Source organism: Aquila chrysaetos, chromosome 2 (assembly GCF_900496995.4).
Source record: "Aquila chrysaetos chrysaetos chromosome 2, bAquChr1.4, whole genome shotgun sequence".
Lineage (NCBI taxonomy): Eukaryota > Metazoa > Chordata > Aves > Accipitriformes > Accipitridae > Aquila > Aquila chrysaetos.
Window position 1 is genome coordinate 6,522,896 of NC_044005.1, and position 27,788 is coordinate 6,550,683.

The following is a 27,788-nucleotide window of genomic DNA, read 5'->3' on the forward strand; positions in this document are numbered from 1 at the left end:
CAGGACGGGGAGCGGAGAGGGAGGTGCCGATCTCTTCTCCCTGGGGTCCGGTGATAGGACACGAAGGAATGGCTTAAAGCTGCGTCAAGGGAAGTTCCGACTGGATAGCAGGAAAAAGTTCTTCAGCGAGAGGGTGGTCAAGCGGCGGAACAAGCCCCTGCCCGGAAAGGGTCACGGCCCCAAGTTGTTGGCTTCGCTTGATATGCAACCATTCAGCTAATCCATCCCCATCTTCCTTCTCACTGGTGACCGTCCTGATTTGGGCCAGGTGGTCCACCTGGTGGTTCCATTTTGCAGGGGGGGGTCCCTCCCGTGCGTGGCCCTTGACCCATCCCACCTTTAAAGGCCGGGACCTCCCTATTGCCAGGAGACATTGCCAGTCCTCTGTCCTCCATACCTTTGTACGACCTATTTCCCATTTACTGGATTCCCACTGACATATCCATTCTCTAACGCCCTTAATGGTTGCATAGGAGTCGGTATAAATGACAGTAGCACCGTTCTCTGTGGCCAGTAATAGAGCCCGTCATTCTCCTACTTGTGCACTACCTTCGCCCTCTTCTTTGACTGTCTTCCCGGTACCAATTTCTAATGCTACCGCTTTATATTGCCACCTTCATCCCACTGGATGGGCAGATGCATCAGTGAACCATAGTCCCTGCATATCGGAGCCTGCCGCAAATTCAGGTGCCTCTTCAGTCGGAGAAGGTTTGTAGGGTCGACCCAACAAGGTCAGATTGGGCTTTACAGGCTGTTGTAGTCTGGAGGCCTTAAGCGGACCCTCTTTTAGTGGAGGCAACTGGCTAATCCCTTCTAAGTATGCATACCATTTCCTAACTGTGGCCTTTTGGGCTTCTCCCTTGGGAGGAGGCGATCCATTGAGGACTGAGTTTAGGAGAGCAAGAGGGCCCTCTACTGTAACATCTTGTACCGTGCGCAGCTTTTCAGCCTCCTTAACCGCTCTAATGAGGGAAAGGACCCCTTTTTCCCACTCCAAGTACCGTTGCTCAGCCTCCTTAAATGAAGCGGAAGAGAACAAAAAAGGTCTAGCTGGTGTTCATGGCCCTTTTGGAACATGCCACAGCACAAAGCATGCGCAGCAAATCCCCACTCCACCCTTAAAGGATCTTGCGGGTGCAACGGGCCTAGCCTCTGGTAAGCCTTGAGCTCATCTTTCAGGATATTGAGAGCTTCTGTATGTTGCGGACTCCAATCCCATTTCCTTTTCTTTCAAAGCAAGTCACACAGAGGGCGGGCAATCACTGAGAACCCGGGTATATGTTTTCTCCAGTAGCCCAAGGCACCTAGCAGCTGCTGTAATTCCATCTTATTGCCTGGAGTCTGTCCCTTCTCAATAGCTGACAGAGTGTCACCAGGTACCGTGACTGCTCCAGCTCTCCACCAAGCTCCTAGGAATTTAATTTCTTGTCCGGGACCTTGACATTTAGAAAGCGGCATGTCTAGCCCATTCTTGGTCAACAGATTCCAGATGGCTTCAGCCATCAATTGTTAATTGTTAATTGCCACCTCCCACCCGGTTTACGGACTGGCCAAGCTGGAGAATTATAAGGGGAATGTGTGCGACTTATGATGTGTCTTTTCTCGAGGTCGCCAATTACTTCTGAAATCCCCCATTTGGTAGCGGGTATCGAGAGACATGGGTTACTTGAGGTGGCGGTAGCGCAGGAGCAACCTACAAAGTTTTCACGTGGGTAGCCTCTGCCCCTCTGCCTCCACAGCTCCACACCCTGCCACTGCGTAGATACCATCATTTGCCTGCCAGCACATCGAATCCCAGTACATTTCCCTTGTAAGAGCTCACAGCCACTTCCACAGCCGTCCCTCTCTTTTCCCCAGGCAGCCCGAGTTCAGTTTGAGCTACGGGACGTTTTTCTGCCGCTCCTGGCACTTTCCTGAGGGTTTGACTCCTAGCTCATCAGCTAGTTGTTTCTGTAAGCCACTACTCCGGGCCCCTGTATCAGGCAGGAATTCTGAACTTACCCGTCTTGGACCCACAGGAACCAAGAGTGTAGGAGGCTCCTCATCAGCAGACCACTGGGAAGAACTCACCGCGCGGACGGGGCGGCCTGAACCCCACGCCGCAGCTCCGCGTTTCTTCACTCTTCCCGTCCCCCTCGCAGTGCCGCGCGAGGGGGGGGTGCGGGTGCCGGCGTCTCCCTTCGGTCTCCAGTTTTGCCCTCTGGCGATTCCACCGGCTGCCGGCTTTTCTCCGCCGCTCATCCCCTCCGGGATCGGCCCGCCGACCCGGCCCGCCCCGGGGACGGGGGTCAGGCCCGCGCCAGGGGCGGGGCGGCGTTCGGGGCGGGGCTTGCGACTGCCTTGCCGGACCTGCCCGCCGCCCGCCGCGCCGCCCTCCGGCTCCGCCCACCCGCCCTCGCGCCCGGGAGCCGCGGTGCTGTGGGACGCTTCCGCCCAGTTCGACGCCTGCGCGGGCCGGGCGGTTCGTGGCGGTTTTGGCGGGTTGCGCTCAGCCCTTTCTCTGAGGGACGTTCTCGGAGGCTCTTCAAAGCGTCCGTAGCCCTCTGAGAAGAGGTCTAAGGTGGCGGGGGTCCACCTCTGTGGGCGGCGCCATCCCTCGCTGCCTGCCCCCTGTCATCGAATCTTAGAGCCATTTAGGTTGGAAGAGACCTTCCAGATCATCGAGTCCGACCACCAGCCATGCCCACTAAACCACGTCCTGAAGTACCCCCGTCCACTCGCTTTTTGAACACCTCCAGGGATGGTGACTCAGCCGCTTCCCTGGGCAGCCTATTCCAATGTCTGACAACCCTCTCAGTAAAGAAATGTTTCCTAATATCTAACCTCCATCTCCCCTGCCGCAACGTGAGGCCATTTCCTCTCGCCCTGCCTCCAGCCACCTGACAGAAGAGACCGGCCCCCGCAAACATACATCACCCCAACACAGGAGGCCTTTTGCACCCCCTCCGTTAACCCCGACAATGCCTTTACCCGAACAGGAACGGATTCTCCTCTCTCCTTGGGCTCCGCACCCCCAGCCCGATAGGCTACTCGGGACGTTATCGGTTGATCGTCCCCAGGTCCCTCCGTCAGAAACACTCCCGATCCCCAGAAACCCCTAGCTGCATCACCACTGAAGAGCATCTAATGTACCCCCGTTAACGAAACTCCCCACACTCTTTATGAGGGTGGGCGTAGCCGCAGCAGCCAAGATGTCAATAAACCACTTCTTTGAACAAGAGCTGCGTCCGTGAGCGTCCGTGACATGAGCATGTTGGGTTACTATTTCTAAAGCTTAAGCATTCTAATTGTGAAAGGATTTTCAGTCACGGGTTTCTCTAGGTTTGCTTTATTAACAACTCCGAGTTGGGCCACCACCGCAGTGAATGGCGCACTTCCAAAAGTTTCCAAACCTCACATACCCTTTGGCCACCCATTGTCCCAATCCAAAGTCTCTGTAATTTTCCAGCCGAAGTCTCTGTAATTTTCCAGCCGATTTTCTGTTCTCCTATCGTTATCATTCATCGTCTTATCTCATCCATTCCCCATTCTCCATTCTCATGTTCTTCTGAGACTGGTGGTCATAGGCAGAAGGTCTCCGGTCACCATCATCACTTATCTTCTTACACTTCAAAGGTGCCTATGAATTTCCAAAGAAACCACTCAGGTTATTTCATTAATTTATCTTGTTCTGAAGTTAATCACTTACTCCCATGTCTTCGGTCTGAGATGTATATGATCCTTCCTCTGTTGATTCAGCTTGACTGGATTTTAAGCCAGCCATGAAGAGGGAGTCCCATACAACAATTAAGCAGCTCATAGATATTGTTTTATAAGCACCCGCATTCTATTAATCATATCTAAACCAATTTCTAATCATTAGTTATATGTCCAATATGAATAGTTGTAAAACAATGAGGCTTAAGGCCTAGTTCCTTTTACACTAATGTTGGTTGTGTAGTATTAATTTCCCCTAACATCATTGAATGGCTGGTTTACTAATGCTCTTGGAGTTCTAGACAATCTTGATTGAAGAACAAACACGTTGATTTTAAAATGTTTAATTAGATTGTCTGAGCCTCAGTGACATAAGACGTGAAGGAATGGCTTAAAGCTGCGTCAAGGGCAGTTCCGATTGGATATTAGGAAAAAGTTCTTCAGCGAGAGGGTGGTCAAGCAGCGGAACAAGCCCCTCCCCGGAAAGGGTCACGGCCCCAAGCCTGTTGGTATTCAAGAAGCATTTGCACATAGTCTCATTCTATGATACCTATTTGAGGTTGCCTGGTGCGGAGTCAGGGGTCGGACTCGACGACCCTCGGGGGTCCCTTCCAACTCAGGACTGTTCCGTGATTGTGAGATTGCCGTTGGCAGGCAGACGGCAAGAAATCCAACATAAAGCAGCACGCAAGCTCCCGTGAAGAAAACCAACTCTAGCCCAGCCTTCACCGGTACAGCAGGGCAGCTGTGAGTGGCTGAGCCGGGGTGAGGCCGAAGGCCGGGACTGGCCGGCGGGCGTGCCTGTGATGCGCTCTGGCACCTGTGACATCAGAGGGGACGAGTCACAATGCGGGGGGGGGGTGGGTATAAAAGGCACCAGCTGGCAGCGCTGCCCCAGTACAGCCTGGGCGAGCGGTGAGTGCGCAGGCGGGGGGAGGCTGGGCTGGACGAGGGCCCCCGGGGGGGTGGGTTCTCAGCCTGCATCGAGGGCCCAGCTGCTCGCGGGAACACCTTGGGCAGGGCACGGTGCCGCCGCCACCGGGGCTGGGCGCAGGCCTTGCTGCCTCCCGGCTGCCTCGCCCCCTCTCCTACCTGCCCCCAGCTCCCTGCGGCTCCGGCCCCTGCTCCCCCCGGCGCCAGCTCCCTCCCTCCCAGCCCCACTGAACCCCTTCTCTCCCTCCTCCTGCAGGCCATGGCTGTCATACAATTCTTCACCCTGCTTGTGCAAAGCATCCTCTGGAACGCTCAGATGGTCGGTGATGAGCTGGATGAGGCCACACGCGAGCGCATGCAGCAGCGCGAGGAGTACCTTAGCTGGGAGATGACTCGGCTGCTGCAGGAGCTGGAGCAGGGGACGCAGGAGCTGGCGCAGAGGACCCAGGAGCAGAGCGGCTTTGCCTGGGGAGCCCTGCTCTTTGCTGCCTTGTGGCAGTGGCAGTTCTGGGCCGTTGCTGGAGTCCTGCTCCTGCTCTTCGCGCTCTGCTGTCGGCTCAGGAAAAGGAGCCATCAGCCAGCCAGCAGCAGCAAGGAGGCCAGCTGCAGGAAGAAGGCAGATAAGGAGGAGCAAAAAGTAAAATCCAGTGTTGCAGTGGATGTGGGCAGAATTTCGGTCAAGCGCCTCCTGGACCTGCCAGAATCGTTCATGATGGTGGATGAGATGGTGGATGAACTTCTTCGTATCTGCCGAAAACTTTCCAGGAATAGTTTTATGCCGCGACTGAAGCCAGCTGTCGGTGTGAGAAGCGCCTTAGAAGGTTGGAGTCTCTGTGAGGATGATGCTGTCTACCACCTGCTCGTGCCCCTGAAGCCCCCCCGTGGGCACGCCTTCCACCTGCAGCTGGGCACCACGGGGGAGATGCCAGCGAGGAACTCCAGGCTCCGCGTGGAGCTGGAGTGCACCTGCATGAGGGAGCGGCTGGTGGAGGACGTGCTGTGCTTCCTGCACCACCCCGAGGAGGAGCTGAGGAAAAATCAGGGTCCCAGCCTCCTACGTACCCTCTGCACCGGCCCCTACCTAGACATGGAGAAAACCACCCGCTGGTTCCAGATCCTGGTAAAAGCAGCCTGGGTGGTTTTGCCTCAGTCGAGACACTACCGTTTAACCGTGCTGCCCTCCAGGCGCTCCTGCAAGCTCCGGCTGACAAACGCTTCCGATAGTCCCCTGCTGATCGAGATGATATTTGGGGTGCAGCAAGATGGCTTGGACACCTTCCTGAGCATCGAGTAGGCAGAGGCCAGTGTTACCAGCAGCAGGACGTGGCCAGAGAGCTGTGCTATGGCAGAGGTGCAAATCTTCAGGCACAGGGCCACGCCTGAAGTCACTCCCCGGGGAGCTGCTGCTGCAGAACTGAGCACGCCGGACACGGAGAACACGCTCCTCAATTGGCAGTGGGAATCGCTGCCACAGGATTCCGCCACAGCAAAAGCACACGCTGCAGAGTGGGACCCGATGCAGCCGAAGGGGCCATTGCAAGGAGCCTTGCGACAGAGATGCCTGTGACCACGCGGACAGCGACCGCCCTCCCTCTCTGAGAGAGTCCATTCCCTCCGGGAGATCCACCGTGCGCAAAGATGTCAATAAATCTCTTGTTTGGACAAAGGCTGTGTCCGTGAGTGTCCGTGCATCTCTGGGTCAGGGAATGCGGGCATAGGGTGCTGACAGCTCAGCTGCCACGGCGTCGGGGAGCGTCTTGCAGAAGAGCTGGTGCAGTGGGCTCTGGTCTCAGTGATTCACTGGGCTTTGGCTTCCCAGGTGCTGTGGGGTAATGCCAGCAGGCAGCTTGGCATCATCACGCAGCTACTCAATGCCTTGCCCGCAGTGGCACGGTGGAGAGAATCTGGAGGGTAAAAGTGGGAAAGCTTGCGGGTTGAGAGAGGACAGTTCAGTAAGTAAAGCACGAGCTACACGCCCAGGCAAAGCAAGGTAAAGAATTCATTCACTCCTGCCCTGGTCTGCCGACCAGACCCGCCTTTTTGGGAAGGCTTCTGCCTCCCTGGGGCTCGGGTTGAAGGCGTTACCAGGAAACTTCCGAGCCTTGTACGGCCCTCATTATTAGCCACTCTTGCTTTTTCTTGTGGGTACCAAGGAAGTCGTGACAAGAAGTCCAAGGGCGAACAAAAGAGACTTCAGGGCCTCGGGGAGATTGGTAGAGGGATCAGGAGCACAGGTAGTATTCTCCTCTGTCCTCCCAGCTGTAGGGAATGACATTGAAACACACAGGCGGACGCAGCGTATCGGCACCTGGCTCCGAGGCTAGCGTCACTGCCAGAATTGGGGGTTTTTCAACCATGGGACGGTCTACGCGACACCAGGCCTGCTAGGGCCTGACGAGATCCCCCGTTCTCAATGGGGGAAAAGTATTTTTGCTCACGACCGAGCGGGGCTGACTGAAAGAGCTTTAAACTAGGTTTGAAGCGGGGAAGGGGTAAAATCAGTCCTACTAGTGATAAGCTAGGGATGGCGCGACAATGTTGGAGGAACGGTGCGTGGAGCTTTCGCTCTGCTCCACGATGTGCCGAGGACACTGGAGCGCGTTTGAAATGTTTGTAGGCTCAAGCGCGCGGTGCGAGGAAGAGACAGGAGGAGCTAGAGGCCTTGGCTCGGTCCCAGAGCAACGACATCACTGGCCTAAGGGACACTTGTTGGGAAGAGTCCTGTGGCCGGAGTGCAGTGACGGACCCTTCCAGGCTCTTCAGGAGAGAGAGGCAGGGCAGGCGAGGCGGAGGGGCAGTGCTGTATGTAAAGGAGGGGTTGGACCGTACAGCGCTTGCAGCTGGGGACGACGCGGTTGAGAGCCTCTGCGTAAAGATTAGGGGAAAAGCTAATAAAGCGGATGTCCTTGCCGGAGTCTACTATGGAGCACCCAGCCAGGACGAGGACGCCAATGTATGAATCTATAAGGAATCACTGGAAATCTCTGGATCAGTCGCCCTGTGTCGTCCTTATGGGCGGCTTCAGCTTCCCAGCTGCGAACTGGGGCTGTCACAGAGCAGACATGAACAGGCCCAGGAAATTCCTGAAGCCCACGTTGAAGACAACTCTTTGATACGGGTACTACGGGAGCCGATTAGGAAGGGTGCCCTCCTAGACCTGTTGTTCGTACACGGAGAGGGTCTTGTGGGTGAAGTGATGATTGGTGGCTGTCTTGGCCATAGTGATCAGAAAATGGTCGAGTTTACAATCTTTGGTGATATGGGAAACCCTGTCCGCAGAGCTACTCCCCTGGATTCTGGGAGAGCAGACTTCAGGCTGCTCAAGGAGCTAGTTAGCAAGGTCCCCTGGGAATCTGCTTTTGAGGGTATCGTTGCCCGTAAATGCCGGTCAATTTTGAAGAGCCGTTTCTTAAGGGCACAGGAGCGGGCAATTGCAATGTGTCGCAAGTCAAGCAAGAGGGGCAGAAGGGTGGTTTGGCTGTAGACCCTGGCGCTATAAGAAGTAGTGGCTGACGGCCGCCGTGTGGCAGAAGAGGTTCACTCATAGCTGTATTTGGTACACCTTCAGTGGGAATTCAATGATGGTGTACGGGCGAAGATTTGAGAGCTTTTTAATAATTGTCACATCAAAAGAGCTGTCTAACTATGCCGAAGTGCTAGAGAAGCTCAGGCTTCTCCCCGTTTTCAGTTAGACTGTGCAGAACATGGCCAGTTTTTCCATGATGCGCAAAGCTACAAGAACCTTCCTTGCTGTCGTGGTTTAACCCCAGCCAGCACCTAAGCACCACGAAGCCGCTCACTCACCGCCCCCCCCCCCCCCCCACCCAGTGGGATGGGGGAGAAAATCGGGAAAAAGAAGCAAAACCCATGGGTTGAGATAAGAACGGTTTAATAGAACAGAAAAGAAGAAACTAATAATGATAATGATAACACTAATAAAATGACAACAGCAATAATGAAAGGATTGGAATGTACAAATGATGCGCAGTGCAATTGCTCACCACCCGCCGACCGGCACCCCGCTAGTCCCCGAGCGGCGATTCCCCGCCCCACTTCCCAGTTCCTATACTAGATGGGACGTCCCATGGTATGGAATACCCTGTTGGCCAGTTTGGGTCAGGTGCCCTGGCTGTGTCCTGTGCCAACTTCTTGCGCCCCTCCAGCTTTCTCGCTGGCTGGGCATGAGAAGCTGAAAAATCCTTGACATTAGTCTAAACACGACTGAGCAACAACTGAAAACATCAGTGTTATCTACATTCTTCACATACTGAAGTCAAAACATAGCACCGTACCAGCTACTAGGAAGACAGTTAACTCTATCCCAGCTGAAACTAGGACACTTGCCTAATGATGGATCTTTGGAAAGTGAAGTTAACGCTGAGATGAGATGCTATCTCTGCATCTTTTGCACCGGTGGTTTTGTCTCTGTGACCTGACCTTTCCCCCAAAAAAGTTTGTTTCACTGAAAAATAGCCATGACACTGTGTTTACGTTGCATCTTTGCTGGTTCAAAGAGGTAAAGTACGTTATGGTTTTGGTATATGAAGGCAAGAAGAGAAACACGTTATTTGAGTAAGACCTTCCACGTGAATTTTTTCATTTGAATACATCCATGGTATTCCAGTTTAGTGCTTTGCATCCCCCCAGCTTCAAAGAGCAAGTTCTGAGCTACAGTTAAAGACAGTTTGCTGATCTCTCCTCTCGAACATGTTGCTTGTTTCTTGCTCCTTTTTTTTCCTCTTGTGTACCTTTGAGCTTTTGAAGCAATGAAAGCAGGTTCATCTCGCAAAGTTCGTTTGATCAAGGACAAGGCTCAGAATGTGGGGGACAAAGGAGAATTACAAGCACTGACTGAGGCCATGAAGACAATGCAATCTGCTTAGCCCTCTGCATCCCAACGGATTGTTACCACAAAGTCAGGTTTGCCAGTGACCCAGGCTAAAGCGTTTTCATCATATTAACTGGTTTCCATTCCAAGCGGCTCCAGGTTTTCCAGGCTCTTTGGCAACTTCCTGTCACTGCCTCAGGGTTGCTCACCCTTATGAAGGCTCTTCTTGGAGAGGGGTATCCTGGGTTGAACTTTCTCTTTTTTGTATTCTGTACAAATCCTGAGCCACTGACAACTCTGGCCACACCTGCATTATTAAAAACTGTTCTTGAGCAGTTTGTTTTCTGACTCCCAGAGGATAACTGGCACAGATAGCCAGATGCTGCAGGATCCCCATCCCAGTTGTGTTCAGGCACAACTGAAGATCCACTGTACAGCCCCTGGGTCCCAGCAGTGCCCCAGCCAGCAGCTGTCTCTTGCCCAGGAGCATGCTCTAGGACCTGCCTGGCAGCACTGGAAGCTTGCTGCCAGTTGTCACCTTTCCCTGAGCCCCTTGGCTCTCATGCTACAGAGACACAATTCCTCTGAGGAAGGGAATTAGTACAGTGCAGGGCTAGTTCCTGGGAGTCCCAAGATGCCAAGGAAGGAGGGCAGTCAGGAGCAGGCTGCATAAGAAGGAAGGTGGTTGTCCGGTGGTTTTCTGTGCAACTCTGAGGACCTTTAAAGGACCTTAAAAGAGCCTGTAGGCACGAGGGATGCTCATGTTGCAAGCTCACTACTGTAAGAAAAGCTCGCAGTAAAAGAAGTGCTTCAGACAGGACATAGATTCATCCGTGCCTGGCGCTGTTCATTGAGTAACAGCCAGGTCGCAGTTGCACATGAGCCTGCAGGCCATGCCAGTGGCCCTGAGTAAGCATCCCAAGAGGTGTGCCTAGGTGCAGGGGTGGTTGAGGACAGCACGATGTCTAGAGAGGATCCCATAGGTTATACTGTCCTGTCTGTGTGGAGAAGCTGCTCTGGGGACCGTTCGTTTCAAGAGGTGGGTGCCCTGGCTCGGCAACAGGCTGATGCTGCAGCTCTGTCAACAGGTAGCAGGATGACACCCATACACCGCACCACACCACGAATGTCCAGCACCACATCTCTCCAAGAAGGAAGGCTGAGGGAGATCTAATTGCTGTCTTCCACTACCCGGAGCCTGTCTTTCCTCAGAGGTGCACAATGAAAGAACGTGTCACGCGTTGCACCAAGGGAAGCATGCCATGAGAGCAGATAAGCCCTGGAAGAAGCAGCCAGAGAGGGTGGGGAATCTCCTTCTCTGGCAACATTAGAAGTTCAGCTGGACAAGACCCTGAGGGACATGTCCTAACTTTGGTGTTAGCCCTGCTTTAATTAGGGGGTAAGACTAAAGACCTCCAGAGGTCTCTTCCAACCCAAATTCCCTATGTTACTCTGTGAGAGTGAGGATCAAATGGCCTCGGTGACCTTGCTGTGCGGGTGAAAGACCTTATAGTGCAGCTGTTTCCATTGCTCCGGAGGCCTTCAGGTGGAGCTACCAGTAATGAAAGCATTGTCCAAAGATTGTTGGAGGGGACACTGTTGATGGTGGGGGGAGTCTTTTCATTGACGATGACAACAGCATAGATAAGCTTGTACAAAACCGCATTACTTGAAGACCTAATGTATATGATGAACAAAGAAAGAGCCAGCACAGGTCTCCAAATGAGCTGTTAGTGATGGCAGATAGATATATCACTGAGCAAAAGCAGCTGCTGTTTACAGTTGCCAGCACTGTGGCCGGGAGTCACTCAGCACTTGGGCAGTTTTCCATGCTGGGCTGCCTGGCACAGCAGCCCTTACCTCCTGCATACTAGAGCTCTCATCTCAGTATCAGCCAGCTAGCAAAGGCAAGTGACCAGCTTCAGCATTTTCTTCACTCATGGAAACCCGCCCCTTTCCTTGACAGCTGTCCGCAGGAATTTGGCTTGCAGATCTTAAATACAAAACCAGCAAGTCTGAGGATCTCTGCTGAAGAAAGCTTTAGCATAAGTGTTTAATAACCGGCAATAAGATCACAGCATAAAAAAAAAATGACCGGTGTTAGAAGACTGAATGTTCTGACCACAGTTACGAGTAACAGATATTTACAGGAGGAGTGGAAGGCAGTGTAAAAATGAGGGTCATCTAACAGTTTTAGCCCTAAGCACAACAGGAAGTACAACCACAATCACATGGTAAGGCATTTCCATGGCAACTGACAACATTTTCCATTAAGCTGGAATTAACTTCAGGCTATAATCTGCCTAAGGACACAGAACGCATAAGGATGCAGCAAGATAGCTAACACCATACGTAGAAAAAGAAACAGGCTGAACTGTGGGTACGATGGGAGTGGGAAGGAGCAAGAGCAGGACTCGGCATAAGAAAACCCTGTCCCAACACGTCGTGTCATGGGCAGGAAATGCTCCCTGCCCTCCATTACCACCGGATCTCACTACGTGGGTTTCCCTGCAAAGGACTGGGTAAATAATGCAGGTGCAGGAAGTCTGCATTGCTTCTCTTTCCCTGGTTCCATAATTGCGTCATGGGTCTGTCCTAGCTTAGGAACAAAAAGTATTCATTAACGACTGCCTTACCAGACACACTGATACCGAAAAGCCGGTCGAAGAAACTCTCCAAGACTCATTTTGGAGTTTTAGAAAGCAGGCGTTCCTTTATTGCAGCGCTGGATGCATGGGGGATAGTTCCACCTAGCGTGCATACCACAGCTTTAGCACAAACAGGTTCTGTAGAATAACTAATTGCACATTAATCAGATTAGTATACATATACATAAAAATAATTGCAACCGATTATCATAGTACTGCCTACATCCGATCATGCGCAATGAAGGATCCATTTGAGTCGAAGGGCTGCTTTTACGACCACCGACCCATTTGAAGTTCTCGTTGGCTGTCCTTGAAGTCTTTATTCTTGTCCTTGTTCTTTGACCTTGAAGGTTAAGGCAGTTTCAATCACACGTGGTCAGTTTCAACATTGTTCTCGTCTAGCGTACAGGAACATCTAGCCGTAAGAGCAAAGAACTGCAAAACTTACGAGTAACCACCTGTTCTAGGGTGGTTTCGAGGATTCCCGAGAAGGTAAACACACACACACTGACTATAGGGGAAAAAGCAAGCATTTTATTAACTACACACATGCGTTACGCTAAGGGTATCTTACAAAGCAAAAAAACCCCACTATTAACATACCGACCCAAGGACTGTGAAGAAGAAGACGAACCTTCTGTACATTCTGTACATTCTTGTGTCGTCTTGCGCCGCAAGCTCAGCCCAGCAGTCGGTAGGTGCCAGCTTTACGTGGGCGTCCCCACGGAGGCAACGGTGACCTTGCCGAACACCGGCCCACTGCTCTTCGGAAAACCCCAGTATTTTAGACATTTGTGGAGGAACGGGTGTCGACACTCACGGCCAATGAGCGCCGAAACACACCTCGATTGCAACATAGGGAGCCTATGGCACACGCGCCCGCTGGCCAGGCGCGCTGCACGTGCCATAGCCATCCCTTCTATTGGTTCACGGGCACACGGCAAATTACCATAATCCATCAGTCACGATGCTCTAACCAACAGCAGGACTTTTGCAAGGTAAGCAAAATTATGTGTGGTGCCTTGTATTCCTCCATTATTGCACGTACTACCTCCCCTAACACTGCTCTACTTTCTTATCCCCATGGTCAGCTTTTCAAACAACAGACAATAAACTATCTGTTCCCTGTGCTGACTGCGTTTTTTAGTTATCTACTTCTTACTCAGTGTCCATCCATGGACCAAAATTCCATCTTTTAACCCTTCCGTACACACCACCTCTGCTAGTTAATTCCTGGGCTATACTTTTGTCTGTTGTTTCAATCATAGTGTTAGTATAAGATTGCTAATAATGATATACCAAATCTCACTTTTACAGTCACCTAGCAGCAAACCAGTTTCCACGGCTGTTACAAAATATTAAAACCATCAAAATATTTAGATATACCATACAGAATGTATGGAAATATGCTATCAATTCCCCCCCTTTCTGTTTGAGGCTACTAATTCTTTTAGTAGTCTCACTTGAACATAGATTGTGTCACGGCTCGTTTTAAGACAGCTGAAAGCGATGCGGATTGTAACAATGATGATAAATACTTCTCTTGTTTTGTTGGTGCGACAAGGGAAAGCTTCAGGCTACCCAGTAACGGTATCAACTAGAACTAGGATATATCAATATCCCTCTTATTGAAGCAATTCTGTAAAATCAATTTGCCGATACTTTCCTGGAGAATCTCCTTGTTTCGTAACTCCAAAAGTGATTTTATTATTGGTTTGGGGATTATTGCGTATACAAATTTCACACCCAATTGTAATTATTCGAATAATTTTTGTCATATCTCTATTCAAAATACACTTTTGTAAATGTTTAACAAGGTTTTCTGTTCCCTAACGTACTTTGTTATTTTCAGCCCGGGCAATTTCTCTCATTATTGCGGGTGGGACTATTATTTGACCTGTTGGTGTTACAGCCCACCCGGTTTCATTTTTACTAGCCTGCAGTTTAATAATTAATTCTTCATCTTTTTCATTATAATTTGGAGCATCTTTCGGTAAATTTACACTTTTCTCTGGAACTAGTGCTAGGATGCCTTTTTCTGCAGCCTCTTTAGCAGCTCTATCAGCCAATCCGTTACCTGTTTCAAGGACAGTCCTACCTGACTGATGTGCTTTACAGTGCATTATCGCGACTGCTGTTGGCTTTTGAATGGCTTCTAACAATTTCAGTATTTGTTCTGCATGCTGAATGGTGGTTCCTCGTGCAGGTAACAGTCCTCTTTCTTTCCATATTGCTCCATGTGCATGTACTACCCCAAAAGCATACTTTGAGTCTCTCCAAATGCTGATTCGTTTTCCTTGACGTAGTTCCAGTGCTCGAGTAAGAGCTACCAATTCAGCCTTTTGGGCAGATACATCTGAAGGCAAAGCTCGTGATTCAGTTACCTTCTCAGTAGTGGTTACCGCATATCCTGATAAACGTTTTCCTTCACGGATGAAACTGCTTCCGTCGGTATATAGCTCCCAATCTTTTTCTTCCAGTGGCGCACCTCGGAGATCCGGTTGGCTGGAGCAGACTTCTTCAATTGTCTGCAGGCAGCCATGTTCCAGTTCTCCTTCAAGTTGATCAGTTGTTAAAAACACAGCAGGGTAAACCATCTTCTGTCTCAGCTGCAATTAACAGGTCATCCACATATTGCAACAAGATTCCTTGATTATTTTCTTTCTTCCAAATCTCTAATTCTCGTGCCAATTGACTTCCAAAAATGGCAGGGCTGTTCTTAAAGCCTTGAGGCAAGACTGTCTACGTATATTGTGTTTTTCTCCCAGTCTCAGGATCTTCCCAGTCAAAAGCAAAAAGCTCTTGACTATTGGGATCCAAGGGAATACAGAAAAAGGCGTCTTTCAAGTCTAACACTGTGAACCATTCTTGTCTCTCTGTTAGGGTTGTTAACAAAGTATAAGGATTTGCTACTACCGGGTGAATATCTTGTACTATTCGATTTATCACTCTGAGGTCTTGAACTAGCCTGTAATCTTTTCCATTAGCGTTTTTAACAGGCAAGGTTGGGGTGTTATATTTGGATACACATTCTATTAACAATTTGTACTTTAGAAATTTTTGTATTATCGGTACTAACTCCTTCCGACTTTCCAGTTTTAGGGGGCATTGTTTAATTCTTACCAGACTCGATCCTGGCTTTAAATCAATTCTCACAGGCTCTGCTCTTTTGGATTTACCAGGAACTTCCTCAGCCCAGACGATGGGAATTACAGCATTATTTACTTCGACTGGTATGATCCTCTGCTTTCGGTAGCCGTCCTGTAACAACAAAGCCACTGCTTCGATATGTTTAGTTTCTGGAATTAAAATTTTAATCTCACCATTTTTAAATTTAAATTTTAATCTCACCATCTTTAAATTTAACTTCTGCTTCCAGTTTCTCAAGTAGGTCTCTCCCTAACCGGGGTTTGAGGAGAATTTGGCAAACACAGAAACTGATGAGTGACCCACTGCTTTCCTAATTTCATTGTCAAAGGCTTAAAGAAAGGTCTAGCCTCTCATTCACCTGTCGCACCAACAACACTGCTTTCTTCAGAACTTAACTCCCCCTCTAAGGTGTTTAAAACTGAAAAGGTGGCTCCAGTGTCAACTAAAAATTCAATTTTCTGTTCTCCCAGGTTAGCTGTCACCAGAGGTTCTGCTGGGAGACTCCCCTCCGGTCCCCGTCAGATACTTTCACTCAACTTTCCTAAGAAAGGGGGAACTTGCTGAGATTGTGCGGTCGAAATTGGGATCACTTGTGACCTTGTAGGTCTCAGGGGAGATTCTCCTTTCCAGTGTCCTTCTTGTTTACAGTACGCACACTGATTCGGTCCCAGGGGCTGGTTTAATCCCACTGGTGGCCCCAGTCCAGTTCCTCTCCTTTGTCCCATGCCAGCTCCTACTTCCAGAGCAGCTACTAACCTTGCACTCATTTTACTCTGTAATTCATCTCTCTTTCTATATGCCACCCAAGCAACTTCTAATAATTTTCCCCAATCTCGAGAATCTGCTCCTTGTAAGTTTTGTAATTTCCTTCTGATATCATCAGAGGATTGTCCTATAAATAAAGGAGCCAACTGAGCTTTTCCGTCTTCAGACTCAGGATCCATATTATAGTATATTTCCTAGCATCTTTCCAGTCAGGATCCTGAGTCTGAATCATTGTTTCAAAAGCCTGGGCTGTTTGATCAGGGTTTTCTTGATAGCTCCCAGCTGGTACTTCCCAATTATTTAAATCCACAATAGAAAAGGGTACTTTAATAGTTGCCACACCCTCAGTCCCAGGCGCCTGACGGAGAGGAGCTTGAATAACTTCGCTCTGTTTAGCTCTTGTTTGCCCTGCGACAGGACTATGCATGGGCTCTCTTTCATCACTATTTCTGGGAGCAGTTCTAGGTGGGGCCCTTTGAGATCCAATTACAATTTCAGTATCATCCTCTCGTTCTTGCTTGCATAGCTTTAAACATCTTTGCCCAATACTACAGGCAGAACAACACCTTCTGAGCTTATTGTCACCTTTTTGTTTCCCTCTTTTTCTAAAGATAGCCCAAAAGGATCGCTGGGTGGCATGTTAATTCCACAATCCTTTTGCCACTCAGGATGATTCTTTAAGGTAAAGAACAAATCACAATACATAACTTCATCCCATTTCTGCTCACCTCTCAAAAATAACATCAGTTGTAACATGGTGTTATAATGCAGCGTCCCATTCACAGGCCACTTTTCCCATTCGTCAAGCTTATACAGAGGCCACCAATGATTACAATATTTAATAAAGTCTTCTCTCCGCAGGTTGCCACCCGGGACACCCTCCAGCTGTTTCCAGTGCTTTAAAACACACCCCAGAGGTGATTTTTTAGGGAGTTCACTTGACTGTCCTGTTCCCATTATCAATACCTTCAATATACAAAAATCAAAATCGGAAAATTAAATATCAAAGCCTAAGTCAAAATACCAAACAGAATCAATCAGAGATCTAAGGTCATATCCAAAATCAATAGTCAAATCCCAAAGCCTTAATCAAAGTACCAAGACCAAACCAAAGGGCTATCTGTGAGAGACTGAAAGAGTTAATGTCTCAAACATTGTGGTGGGGCAAGTTCTGCTTAAAGACAAACCCTGCACAGCAAGGAGCTAAGGTGAAAAGCCCATCAGCTCAGACATCAGCAACAGGAGGGGGAGGGCGTGCTGGAGGGTGCGCAGCTCCCTGTTCTGATAAGCTGTTCTGATACAAAGATCAAACAATGGCAGTGTCTGCAGGGAAGGAGAAGTTACTCCACAAAGACCCCCAAGCCCAAAGGCTCACAAACTGTTCGTTAACCCGACGAGTTCAGGTGCCCACCCGAAGGAGGGGCAAGGATGATAAAAGGACACCAACTGAAGCCCCAGGTGCGCAAGCCCACCGGGACTGGACCCATCGGCTGACTGGACCCCTTGGCTGACTGAACCAACGCTGGACCCAGGACCGGTGAAATCTTTCTCTCTTCCTTTTTCTCCCTCTGTCTTCTCTCTTTCCTTTTCCTTTTCCACAATCCCTACACCTCATCCGTTTCAAGAAATAAACCGTTGACCAAGTCTGAGACTAAGAGTGGATCCAGCCGCCCCTAGACCCTTCTCTGAGGAGGAGTCTGGAAAGCAAGGGGGTCTGCTCTGAACCTCGTGACTCAACGGGAGGGATCTCCTTATTCCCTGAATCGATGTATATGGTTACACAGTTTACAGAAGTAGTCTTATGCCAATTCCTGTTGGGAGAAACCCTGCCACCTACTACCACGCCTCCCCAGTTCAGTTTGCTTCTGTCATGAATAAAATCTTTAACTGATCCTTTGGTGTCGTTTCACCTGAATTTAGCCCGAGGGAATTTCGAATTAAACGCAACTCCCTGGGCTGTCCAGTCTGGGTCATGACAGTATCTCCGCCTTCAACCAGCGAGACGGATACCCTTTACCAGAGAAGTACTTCTACCAGAATACCAGATTTTTAAGGGTCCTTTTAGATTTCTTCCTTGCTGACTTCTCTTAGTCAGGCTTACAGGTAAGAGTACCAGACCAGAATACCAGAACCAGGTTAATCGAAAGAATGCCTTTAAATAAAACCTTACCAGTGGCCTTGGCTTGTGAGCCCGGGGAACAGGGATCAAGGGTCTCTCCGAGAAATCTCGGTGCCGGCTGGAGGTCCTGCGATCCCACGTCTGTCGAGCCTCAGAAGCCTTGTCCCATCTGGGTCGCCAAAATGGTACCGAAAAGCCGGTCGAAGAAACTCTCCAAGACTCGTTTTGGAGTTTTAGAAAGCAAGCGTTCCTTTATTGCAGCGCTGGATGCATGGGGGATAGTTCCACCTAGCGTGCATACCACAGCTTTAGCACAAAGAGGTTCTACAGAATAACTATATTGCACATAGAATAACTATTAATTGCACATTAATCAGATTAGTATACATATACATAAAAATAATTGCAACCGATTATCATAGTACTGCCTACATCCGATCATGCGCAATGAAGGATCCATTTGAGTCGAAGGGCTGCTTTTACGACCACCGACCCGTTTGAAGTTCTCGTTGGCTCTCCTTGAAGTCTTTATTCTTGCCCTTGTTCTTTGACCTTGAAGGTTAAGGCAGTTTCAATCACACGTGGTCAGTTTCAACATTGTTCTCGTCTAGCGTACAGGAACATCTAGCCGTAAGAGCAAAGAAATGCAAAACTTACGAGTAACCACCTCTGCTAGCTAATTGCTTGGCTATACTTTTGCCTGTTGTTTCAATCACAGTGTTTAGATATACCATACAGAATGCATGGAAATATGCTATCAACACTGCCTCCATGATTGCCTGGGCCCTGACCAGCCCCCCAGGGCTTCACTCCACCCTGTCCATGGCCCAGGATCCCCCTCCAGCTCAAACCAGGGCTGTCAGTCCCTGGCCCAGTGACGCTGCAGGTTGTTAGTTTCCAGCTTCCCCCAGCCTTGCCCAGCCTGCCCGCGGGCCCCGACGAGCCAGGCCCACCAGCGGGCCAACATCCCAGCCAGTCCTCGGCCTGGCCCCATCCCCACAGCCCTGCCTGGCCATCCCAATGGGCCAGCCATCTCCTGGGGCGCGTTAGGCACAGCAGAGGTAGCCGGTGGAAAGAAGGGATTGACCCACCACGCTCAGGAGGGCTGCGGCCTCACCTCGCGTACTGCGTGCAGCTTTGGGCTCCACAGTGTAAGCAGGATGTAAAGGTATTGGAACGCGTCCAAAGGAGGGCAGCGAAGACGGTGAAAGGACTAGCGGACGTGTCCTGATGAGGCGCAGCTGAGGACACTGGGTTTGTTCAGCTTAGAGGAGAGGAGACCGAGGGCTGGCCTCATCGCTGCCTACAACTTCCTCAGGACGGGGAGCGGAGAGGGAGGGCCGATCTCTTCTCCCTGGGGTCCGGTGATAGGACACGAAGGAATGGCTTAAAGCTGAGTCAAGGGAAGTTCCGACTGGATAGCAGGAAAAAGTTCTTCAGCGAGAGGGTGGTCAAGCGGCGGAACAAGCCCCTGCCCGGAAAGGGTCACGGCCCCAAGTTGTTGGCTTCGCTTGATATGCAACCATTCAGCTAATCCATCCCCATCTTCCTTCTCACTGGTGACCGTCCTGATTTGGGCCAGGTGGTCCACCTGGTGGTTCCATTTTGCAGGGGGGGGTCCCTCCCGTGCGTGGCCCTTGACCCATCCCACCTTTAAAGGCCGGGACCTCCCTATTGCCAGGAGACATTGCCAGTCCTCTGTCCTCCATACCTTTGTACGACCTATTTCCCATTTACTGGATTCCCACTGACATATCCATTCTCTAACGCCCTTAATGGCTGCATAGGAGTCGGTATAAACGACAGTAGCACCATTCTCTGTGGCCAGTAATAGAGCCCGTCATTCTCCTACTTGTGCACTACCTTCGCCCTCTTCTTTGACTGTCTTCCCGGTACCAATTTCTAATGCTACTGCTTTATATTGCCACCTTCATCCCACTGGATGGGCAGATGCATCAGTGAACCATAGTCCCTGCATATCGGAGCCTGCCGCAAATTCAGGTGCCTCTTCAGTCGGAGAAGGTTTGTAGGGTCGACCCAAGAAGGTCAGATTGGGCTTTACAGGCTGTTGTAGCCTGGAGGCCTTAAGCGGACCCTCTTTTAGTGGAGGCAACTGGCTAATCCCTTCTAAGTATGCATACCATTTCCTAACTGTGGCCTTTTGGGCTTCTCCCTTGGGAGGAGGCGATCCATTGAGGACTGAGTTTAGGAGAGGAAGAGGGCCCTCTACTGTAACATCTTGTACCGTGCGCAGCTTTTCAGCCTCCTTAACCGCTCTAATGAGGGAAAGGACCCCTTTTTCCCAGTCCAAGTACCGTTGCTCAGCCTCCTTAAATGAAGCGGAAGAGAACAAAAAAGGTCTAGCTGGTGTTCATGGTCCCTTTTGGAACATGCCACAGCACAAAGCATGCGCAGCAAATCCCCACTCCACCCTTAAAGGATCTCGCGGGTGCAACGGGCCTAGCCTCTGGTAAGCCTTGAGCTCATCTTTCAGGATATTGAGAGCTTCTGTATGTTGCGGACTCCAATCCCATTTCCTTTTCTTTCAAAGCAAGTCACACAGAGGGCGGGCAATCACTGAGAACCCGGGTATATGTTTTCTCCAGTAGCCCAAGGCACCTAGCAGCTGCTGTAATTCCATCTTATTGCCTGGAGTCTGTCCCTTCTCAATAGCTGACAGAGTGTCACCAGGTACCGTGACTGCTCCAGCTCTCCACCAAGCTCCTAGGAATTTAATTTCTTGTCCGGGACCTTGACATTTAGAAAGCGGCATGTCTAGCCCATTCTTGGTCAACAGATTCCAGATGGCTTCAGCCATCAATTGTTAATTGTTAATTGCCACCTCCCACCCGGTTTACGGACTGGCCAAGCTGGAGAATTATACGGGGAATGTGTGCGACTTATGATGTGTCTTTTCTCGAGGTCGCCAATTACTTCTGAAATCCCCCATTTGGTAGCGGGTATCGAGAGACATGGGTTACTTGAGGTGGCGGTAGCGCAGGAGCAACCTACAAAGTTTTCACGTGGGTAGCCTCTGCCCCTCTGCCTCCACAGCTCCACACCCTGCCACTGCGTAGATACCATCATTTGCCTGCCAGCACATCGAATCCCAGTACATTTCCCTTGTAAGAGCTCACAGCCACTTCCACAGCCGTCCCTCTCTTTTCCCCAGGCAGCCCGAGTTCAGTTTGAGCTACGGGACGTTTTTCTGCCGCTCCTGGCACTTTCCTGAGGGTTTGACTCCTAGCTCATCAGCTAGTTGTTTCTGTAAGCCACTACTCCGGGCCCCTGTATCAGGCAGGAATTCTGAACTTACCCGTCTTGGACCCACAGGAACCAAGAGTGTAGGAGGCTCCTCATCAGCAGACCACTGGGAAGAACTCACCGCGCGGACGGGGCGGCCTGAACCCCACGCCGCAGCTCCGCGTTTCTTCACTCTTCCCGTCCCCCTCGCAGTGCCGCGCGAGGGGGGGGTGCGGGTGCCGGCGTCTCCCTTCGGTCTCCAGTTTTGCCCTCTGGCGATTCCACCGGCTGCCGGCTTTTCTCCGCCGCTCATCCCCTCCGGGATCGGCCCGCCGACCCGGCCCGCCCCGGGGACGGGGGTCAGGCCCGCGCCAGGGGCGGGGCGGCGTTCGGGGCGGGGCTTGCGACTGCCTTGCCGGACCTGCCCGCCGCCCGCCGCGCCGCCCTCCGGCTCCGCCCACCCGCCCTCGCGCCCGGGAGCCGCGGTGCTGTGGGACGCTTCCGCCCAGTTCGACGCCTGCGCGGGCCGGGCGGTTCGTGGCGGTTTTTGGCGGGTTGCGCTCAGCCCTTTCTCTGAGGGACGTTCTCGGAGGCTCTTCAAAGCGTCCGTAGCCCTCTGAGAAGAGGTCTAAGGTGGCGGGGGTCCACCTCTGTGGGCGGCGCCATCCCTCGCTGCCTGCCCCCTGTCATCGAATCTTAGAGCCATTTAGGTTGGAAGAGACCTTCCAGATCATCGAGTCCGACCACCAGCCATGCCCACTAAACCACGTCCTGAAGTACCCCGTCCACTCGCTTTTTGAACACCTCCAGGGATGGTGACTCAGCCGCTTCCCTGGGCAGCCTATTCCAATGTCTGACAACCCTCTCAGTAAAGAAATGTTTCCTAATATCTAACCTCCATCTCCCCTGCCGCAACGTGAGGCCATTTCCTCTCGCCCTGCCTCCAGCCACCTGACAGAAGAGACCGGCCCCCGCAAACATACATCACCCCAACACAGGAGGCCTTTTGCACCCCCTCCGTTAACCCCGACAATGCCTTTACCCGAACAGGAACGGATTCTCCTCTCTCCTTGGGCTCCGCACCCCCAGCCCGATAGGCTACTCGGGACGTTATCGGTTGATCGTCCCCAGGTCCCTCCGTCAGAAACACTCCCGATCCCCAGAAACCCCTAGCTGCATCACCACTGAAGAGCATCTAATGTACCCCCGTTAACGAAACTCCCCACACTCTTTATGAGGGTGGGCGTAGCCGCAGCAGCCAAGATGTCAATAAACCACTTCTTTGAACAAGAGCTGCGTCCGTGAGCGTCCGTGACATGAGCATGTTGGGTTACTATTTCTAAAGCTTAAGCATTCTAATTGTGAAAGGATTTTCAGTCACGGGTTTCTCTAGGTTTGCTTTATTAACAACTCCGAGTTGGGCCACCACCGCAGTGAATGGCGCACTTCCAAAAGTTTCCAAACCTCACATACCCTTTGGCCACCCATTGTCCCAATCCAAAGTCTCTGTAATTTTCCAGCCGAAGTCTCTGTAATTTTCCAGCCGATTTTCTGTTCTCCTATCGTTATCATTCATCGTCTTATCTCATCCATTCCCCATTCTCCATTCTCATGTTCTTCTGAGACTGGTGGTCATAGGCAGAAGGTCTCCGGTCACCATCATCACTTATCTTCTTACACTTCAAAGGTGCCTATGAATTTCCAAAGAAACCACTCAGGTTATTTCATTAATTTATCTTGTTCTGAAGTTAATCACTTACTCCCATGTCTTCGGTCTGAGATGTGTATGATCCTTCCTCTGTTGATTCAGCTTGACTGGATTTTAAGCCAGCCATGAAGAGGGAGTCCCATACAACAATTAAGCAGCTCATAGATATTGTTTTATAAGCACCCGCATTCTATTAATCATATCTAAACCAATTTCTAATCATTAGTTATATGTCCAATATGAATAGTTGTAAAACAATGAGGCTTAAGGCCTAGTTCCTTTTACACTAATGTTGGTTGTGTAGTATTGATTTCCCCTAACATCATTGAACCGCTGGTTTACTAATGCTCTTGGAGTTCTAGACAATCTTGATTGAAGAACAAACACGTTGATTTTAAAATGTTTAATTACATTGTCTGAGCCTCAGTGACATAAGACGTGAAGGAATGGCTTAAAGCTGCGTCAAGGGCAGTTCCGATTGGATATTAGGAAAAAGTTCTTCAGCGAGAGGGTGGTCAAGCAGCGGAACAAGCCCCTCCCCAGAAAGGGTCACGGCCCCAAGCCTGTTGGTATTCAAGAAGCATTTGCACATAGTCTCATTCTATGATACCTATTTGAGGTTGCCTCGTGCAGAGTCAGGGGTTGGACTCGACGACCCTCGGGGGTCCCTTCCAACTCAGGATGTTCCGTGATTGTGAGATTGCCGTTGGCAGGCAGATGGCAAGAAATCCAACGTAAAGCGGCACGCAAGCTCCCGTGAAGAAAACCAACTCTAGCCCAGCCTTCACCGGTACAGCAGGGCAGCTGTGAGTGGCTGAGCCGGGGTGAGGCCGAAGGCCAGGGCTGGCCGGCGGGCGTGCCTGTGATGCGCTCTGGCACCTGTGACATCAGAGGGGATGAGTCACAATGCGGGGGGGGTGGGTATAAAAGGCACCAGGTGGCAGCGCTGCCCCAGTACAGCCTGGGCGAGCGGTGAGTGCGCAGGCGGGGGGAGGCTGGGCTGGACGAGGGCCCCCGGGGGGGTGGGTTCTCAGCCTGCATCGAGGGCCCAGCTGCTCGCGGGAACACCTTGGGCAGGGCACGGTGCCGCCGCCACCGGGGCTGGGCGCAGGCCTTGCTGCCTCCCGGCTGCCTCGCCCCCTCTCCTACCTGCCCCCAGCTCCCTGCGGCTCCCGCCCCTGCTCCCCCCGGCGCCAGCTCCCTCCCTCCCAGCCCCACTGAACCCCTTCTCTCCCTCCTCCTGCAGGCCATGGCTGTCATACAATTCTTCACCCTGCTTGTGCAAAGCATCCTCTGGAACGCTCAGATCGTCGGTGATGAGCTGGATGAGGCCACACGCGAGCGCATGCAGCAGCGCAAGGAGTATCTGAGCCGGGTGATGACTCGGCTGCTGCAGGAGCTGGAGCAGGGGACGCAGGAGCTGGTGCAGAGGACCCAGGAGCAGAGCGGCTTTGCCTGGGGAGCCCTGCTCTTTGCTGCCTTGCGGCAGTGGCAGTTCTGGGCCGTTGCTGGAGTCCTGCTCCTGCTCTTCGGGCTCTGCTGTCGGCTCAGGAAAAGGAGCCATGAGGTGGACAGCAGCAGTGACGAGGAGAGCTCTAGCAGTGACAGGGAGCAGGTGGAAGAAGACGACGACAGTGACAGTGACAATGATCTGGGAAGGTTATTTGCGGAGCACATACAGTGGCCAGTTCAGAACCTAGCCAGGGACTGTCAGGTGGTAAAGGACCTCATTGACAACTTCATCCTTGTCTTCCAAGAGATCTTGTCAAATAGTTTCTTCCCAGTGCTGGAACCCGCCATTGGGGTGGGCAGCGCCTTCGAAGGTTGGAGTCCCCGCGAGGAAGACATCATCTACCGCCTGCTCGTGCCCCTGAAGCCCCCCCGTGGGCACGCCTTCCACCTGGAGTTGGGCAACAGGGGGGACACGCCAGCATGGTACTCCTACGTCCGCGTGGAGCTGGTGTGCACCTGCATGAGGGAGCAGCTGGCACAAGAGATGCTGTGCTTCCTGCACCACCCTGTGGAGGAGCTTAGGAGGAATCAGGGTCCCAGCCTCCTACGTACCCTGTGCACTGGCTCCTACCTAGATGTGCAGAAAACTGCCCGCTGGTTCTATCAACTGGTGCAAGAAGCCTGGGTGGTTTTGCCTCAGTCATCCACATGGCGTCTAACCATGCTGCCCTCTATCCACTTCTGCAAATTCCGGGTGACAGAAGGCAACAACAAAACCCACATTATTGAGATGATGTTTGGAGTGCAGCAAGGCAATTCGGACATCTTTGTGAGCAGCCAGAATACAGAGGCCCTCTTCACCCCAAGCACGACGTGGCCAGAGAGCTACACTGTGGCAGAGGCGAAGTTCTTCAGGCATATGGCCGGGCAGGTCCCGCATGACAGCTTCCACCTCAGATGCCTGCAGGCCTACGCCCGCATCCTGGTGGGCACAGGCTTTTCCACCTATACCTTGAAGACAGTTGTGATGCACCTCCTGAACACCATACCCCTGTCAGGCTGGCGCAGGAGGCATTTCGTGCTGCGGATGGATGATATTATGCAATACCTGCTCCGCTGCCTGGAGGAGAGACGCCTCGACCACTTCTTCTTAGGCAACGAGAGGGTGCCTGAGGAGATAATCTTGCCCCCAGACTTCCAAATGGCTGAACCACTCAACCTCTTCCACCACCTGGTGCACGATCCGGACACCCACGCCGAGGCAATGCGTGAGTATAGGCATCTGCAACAACGGTTTACGAGACTGCTGAGCTCCGGCCGCTGAAAGAGATCTTCACGCACAGAGCTGTGTTTGCGGGACTCACAGCTGATGGCAGACTACCACCTCATCATACCAGACTACCACCTCATACCACAGGGAAAAAGAGGGAAGAATGCGGGACACAGAAAGTAAAGGGAAAACCCTGTACAGCAGCCCTCTGTCAAGAGTGTCAGCGTGCTCCTCTAGGCAGCCTCCCCAGCGCGGCAGCTAGTGGTGACTATGGCGGCTACAAAGCCGACGTCCATCCTCCTTTCCCCTCACAGTCGCGGCCATGGTGGCGATTTCACATGGGCGCAGAAATTCTTCCTGGCAGCTCCAGCTGTGCAGGGACCAAGCGCAAGGCAGCGCTGATGTGCCTCTGTGTGTTCACTGCAGTCCGGATGGAGATAGCACCCATGCCAGACACTTCCTGAGGAGCTGGTGCTGCAGAACTGAGCATGCTGGACATGGAGAACACGCTCCTCAACTGGCAGTGGGAATCGCTGCCGCAGGATTCCACCACAGCAAAAGCACACGCTGCGGAGTGGGACCCGATGCAGCCGAAGGGGCCATTGCAAGGAGCCTTGCGACAGAGATGCCTGTGACCACGCGGACAGCGACCGCCCTCCCTCTCTGAGAGAGTCCATTCCCTCCGGGAGATCCACCGTGCGCAAAGATGTCAATAAATCTCTTGTTTGGACAAAGGCTGTGTCCGTGAGTGTCCGTGCATCTCTGGGTCGGGGAATGCGGGCATAGGGTGCTGACAGCTCAGCTGCCACGGCGTCGGGGAGCGTCTTGCAGAAGAGCTGGTGCAGTGGGCTCTGGTCTCAGTGATTCACTGGGCTTTGGCTTCCCAGGTGCTGTGGGGTAATGCCAGCAGGCAGCTTGGCATCATCACGCAGCTACTCAATGCCTTGCCCGCAGTGGCACGGTGGAGAGAATCTGGAGGGTAAAAGTGGGAAAGCTTGCGGGTTGAGAGAGGACAGTTCAGTAAGTAAAGCACGAGCTACACGCCCAGGCAAAGCAATGTAAAGAATTCATTCACTCCTGCCCTGGTCTGCCGACCAGACCTGCCTTTTTGGGAAGGCTTCTGCCTCCCTGGGGCTCGGGTTGAAGGTGTTACCAGGAAACTTCCGAGCCTTGTACGGCCCTCATTATTAGCCGCTCTTGCTTTTTCATGTGGGTACCAACAAAGTCAAAAGAGACTTCAGGGCCTCGGGGAGATTGGTAGAGGGATCAGGAGCACAGGTAGTATTCTCCTCTGTCCTCCCAGCTGTAGGGAATGACATCGAAACACACAGGCGGACGCAGCGTATCGGCACCTGGCTCCGAGGCTAGCGTCACTGCCAGAATTGGGGGTTCTTCAACCATGGGATGCTCTACGCGACACCAGGCCTGCTGGGGCCTGACGAGATCCCCCGTTCTCAGTGGGGGAAAAGTATTTTTGCTCACGACCGAGCGGGGCTGACTGAAGGAGCTTTAAACTAGGTTTGAAGCGGGGAAGGGGTAAAATCAGGCTTACTACTGATAAGCTAACGATGGCCTGACAATGTTGGAGGAACGGTGCATGGAGCTTTTGCTCTGCTTCACAATGTGCCAAGGACACTGGAGCGCATTTGAAACGTTTGTAGGCTCAAGCGCGCAGTGCGAGGAAGAGACAGGAGGTGCTAGAGGCCTTGGCTCGGTCCCAGAGCAACGACATCACTGGCCTAAGGGACACTTGTTGGGAAGAGTCCTGTGGCCGGAGTGCAGTGACGGACCCTTCCAGGCTCTTCAGGAGAGAGAGGCAGGGCAGGCGAGGCGGAGGGGCAGTGCTGTATGTAAAGGAGGGGTTGGACCGTACAGCGCTTGCAGCTGGGGACAACGTGGTTGAGAGCCTCTGCGTAAAGATTAGGGGAAAAGCTAATAAAGCGGATGTCCTTGCAGGAGTCTACTATGGAGCACCC

At 51.8% G+C, this 27,788-nt stretch overlaps 3 protein-coding genes across 5 annotated transcripts in view; 2 read left to right on the top strand and 1 right to left on the bottom strand.

Moving 5' to 3' along the window:
* The window catches only part of LOC115337960 (inositol 1,4,5-trisphosphate receptor-interacting protein-like 1), a 20,689-nt gene extending 14,393 nt beyond the window's left edge, over positions 1-6,296 (top strand). The window contains exons 3-4 of the mRNA XM_030006366.2: positions 4,886-5,964; positions 6,234-6,296. Coding sequence (XP_029862226.1) covers positions 4,889-5,923 — 1,035 coding nt within the window. The 5' untranslated portion in view covers positions 4,886-4,888 and the 3' untranslated portion in view covers positions 5,924-5,964; positions 6,234-6,296. The remainder of the gene's footprint in view (positions 1-4,885; positions 5,965-6,233) is intronic.
* Positions 5,944-25,866, top strand: LOC115337858 (inositol 1,4,5-trisphosphate receptor-interacting protein-like 1). Its single transcript, XM_030006268.1, has 5 exons — positions 5,944-5,958; positions 6,228-6,305; positions 24,337-24,393; positions 24,481-24,492; positions 24,529-25,866. The coding sequence occupies exons 3-5, from the start codon at positions 24,340-24,342 to the stop codon at positions 25,864-25,866; spliced, it is 1,404 nt and encodes a 467-aa protein (XP_029862128.1). The 5' UTR covers positions 5,944-5,958; positions 6,228-6,305; positions 24,337-24,339.
* On the bottom strand, positions 13,469-16,832 carry LOC115337892. Of its 3 annotated transcripts, XM_041122035.1 has the most exons (3): positions 16,749-16,832; positions 15,229-15,383; positions 13,469-14,714 (listed from the first exon to the last, which is right to left on the bottom strand). In XM_041122035.1, the coding sequence occupies exons 1-3, from the start codon at positions 16,774-16,776 to the stop codon at positions 13,935-13,937; spliced, it is 963 nt and encodes a 320-aa protein (XP_040977969.1). In that variant the 5' UTR covers positions 16,777-16,832; the 3' UTR covers positions 13,469-13,934. The 3 variants fall into 3 exon arrangements, 2 of the variants coding, with proteins under 2 accessions (XP_040977969.1, XP_040977968.1); XR_005931970.1 differs by having other exon boundaries at positions 13,469-15,366; XM_041122034.1 differs by having other exon boundaries at positions 15,229-16,832.
* Positions 25,867-27,788: the final 1,922 nt, after the last annotated feature.

Coding starts and splice junctions, on each gene's coding strand:
- LOC115337892 (XM_041122034.1), bottom strand. CDS start 15,459: ATGGTGAGATTAAAATTTAAATTTAAAAATGGTGAGATTAAAATTTTA. Junction 14,715..15,228: donor TAAAGCCAGGATCGAGTCTG/GTAAGAATTAAA, acceptor TGTTAATTGCAG/CTGAGACAGAAGATGGTTTA.
- LOC115337858 (XM_030006268.1), top strand. CDS start 24,340: ATGGCTGTCATACAATTCTTCACCCTGCTTGTGCAAAGCATCCTCTGG.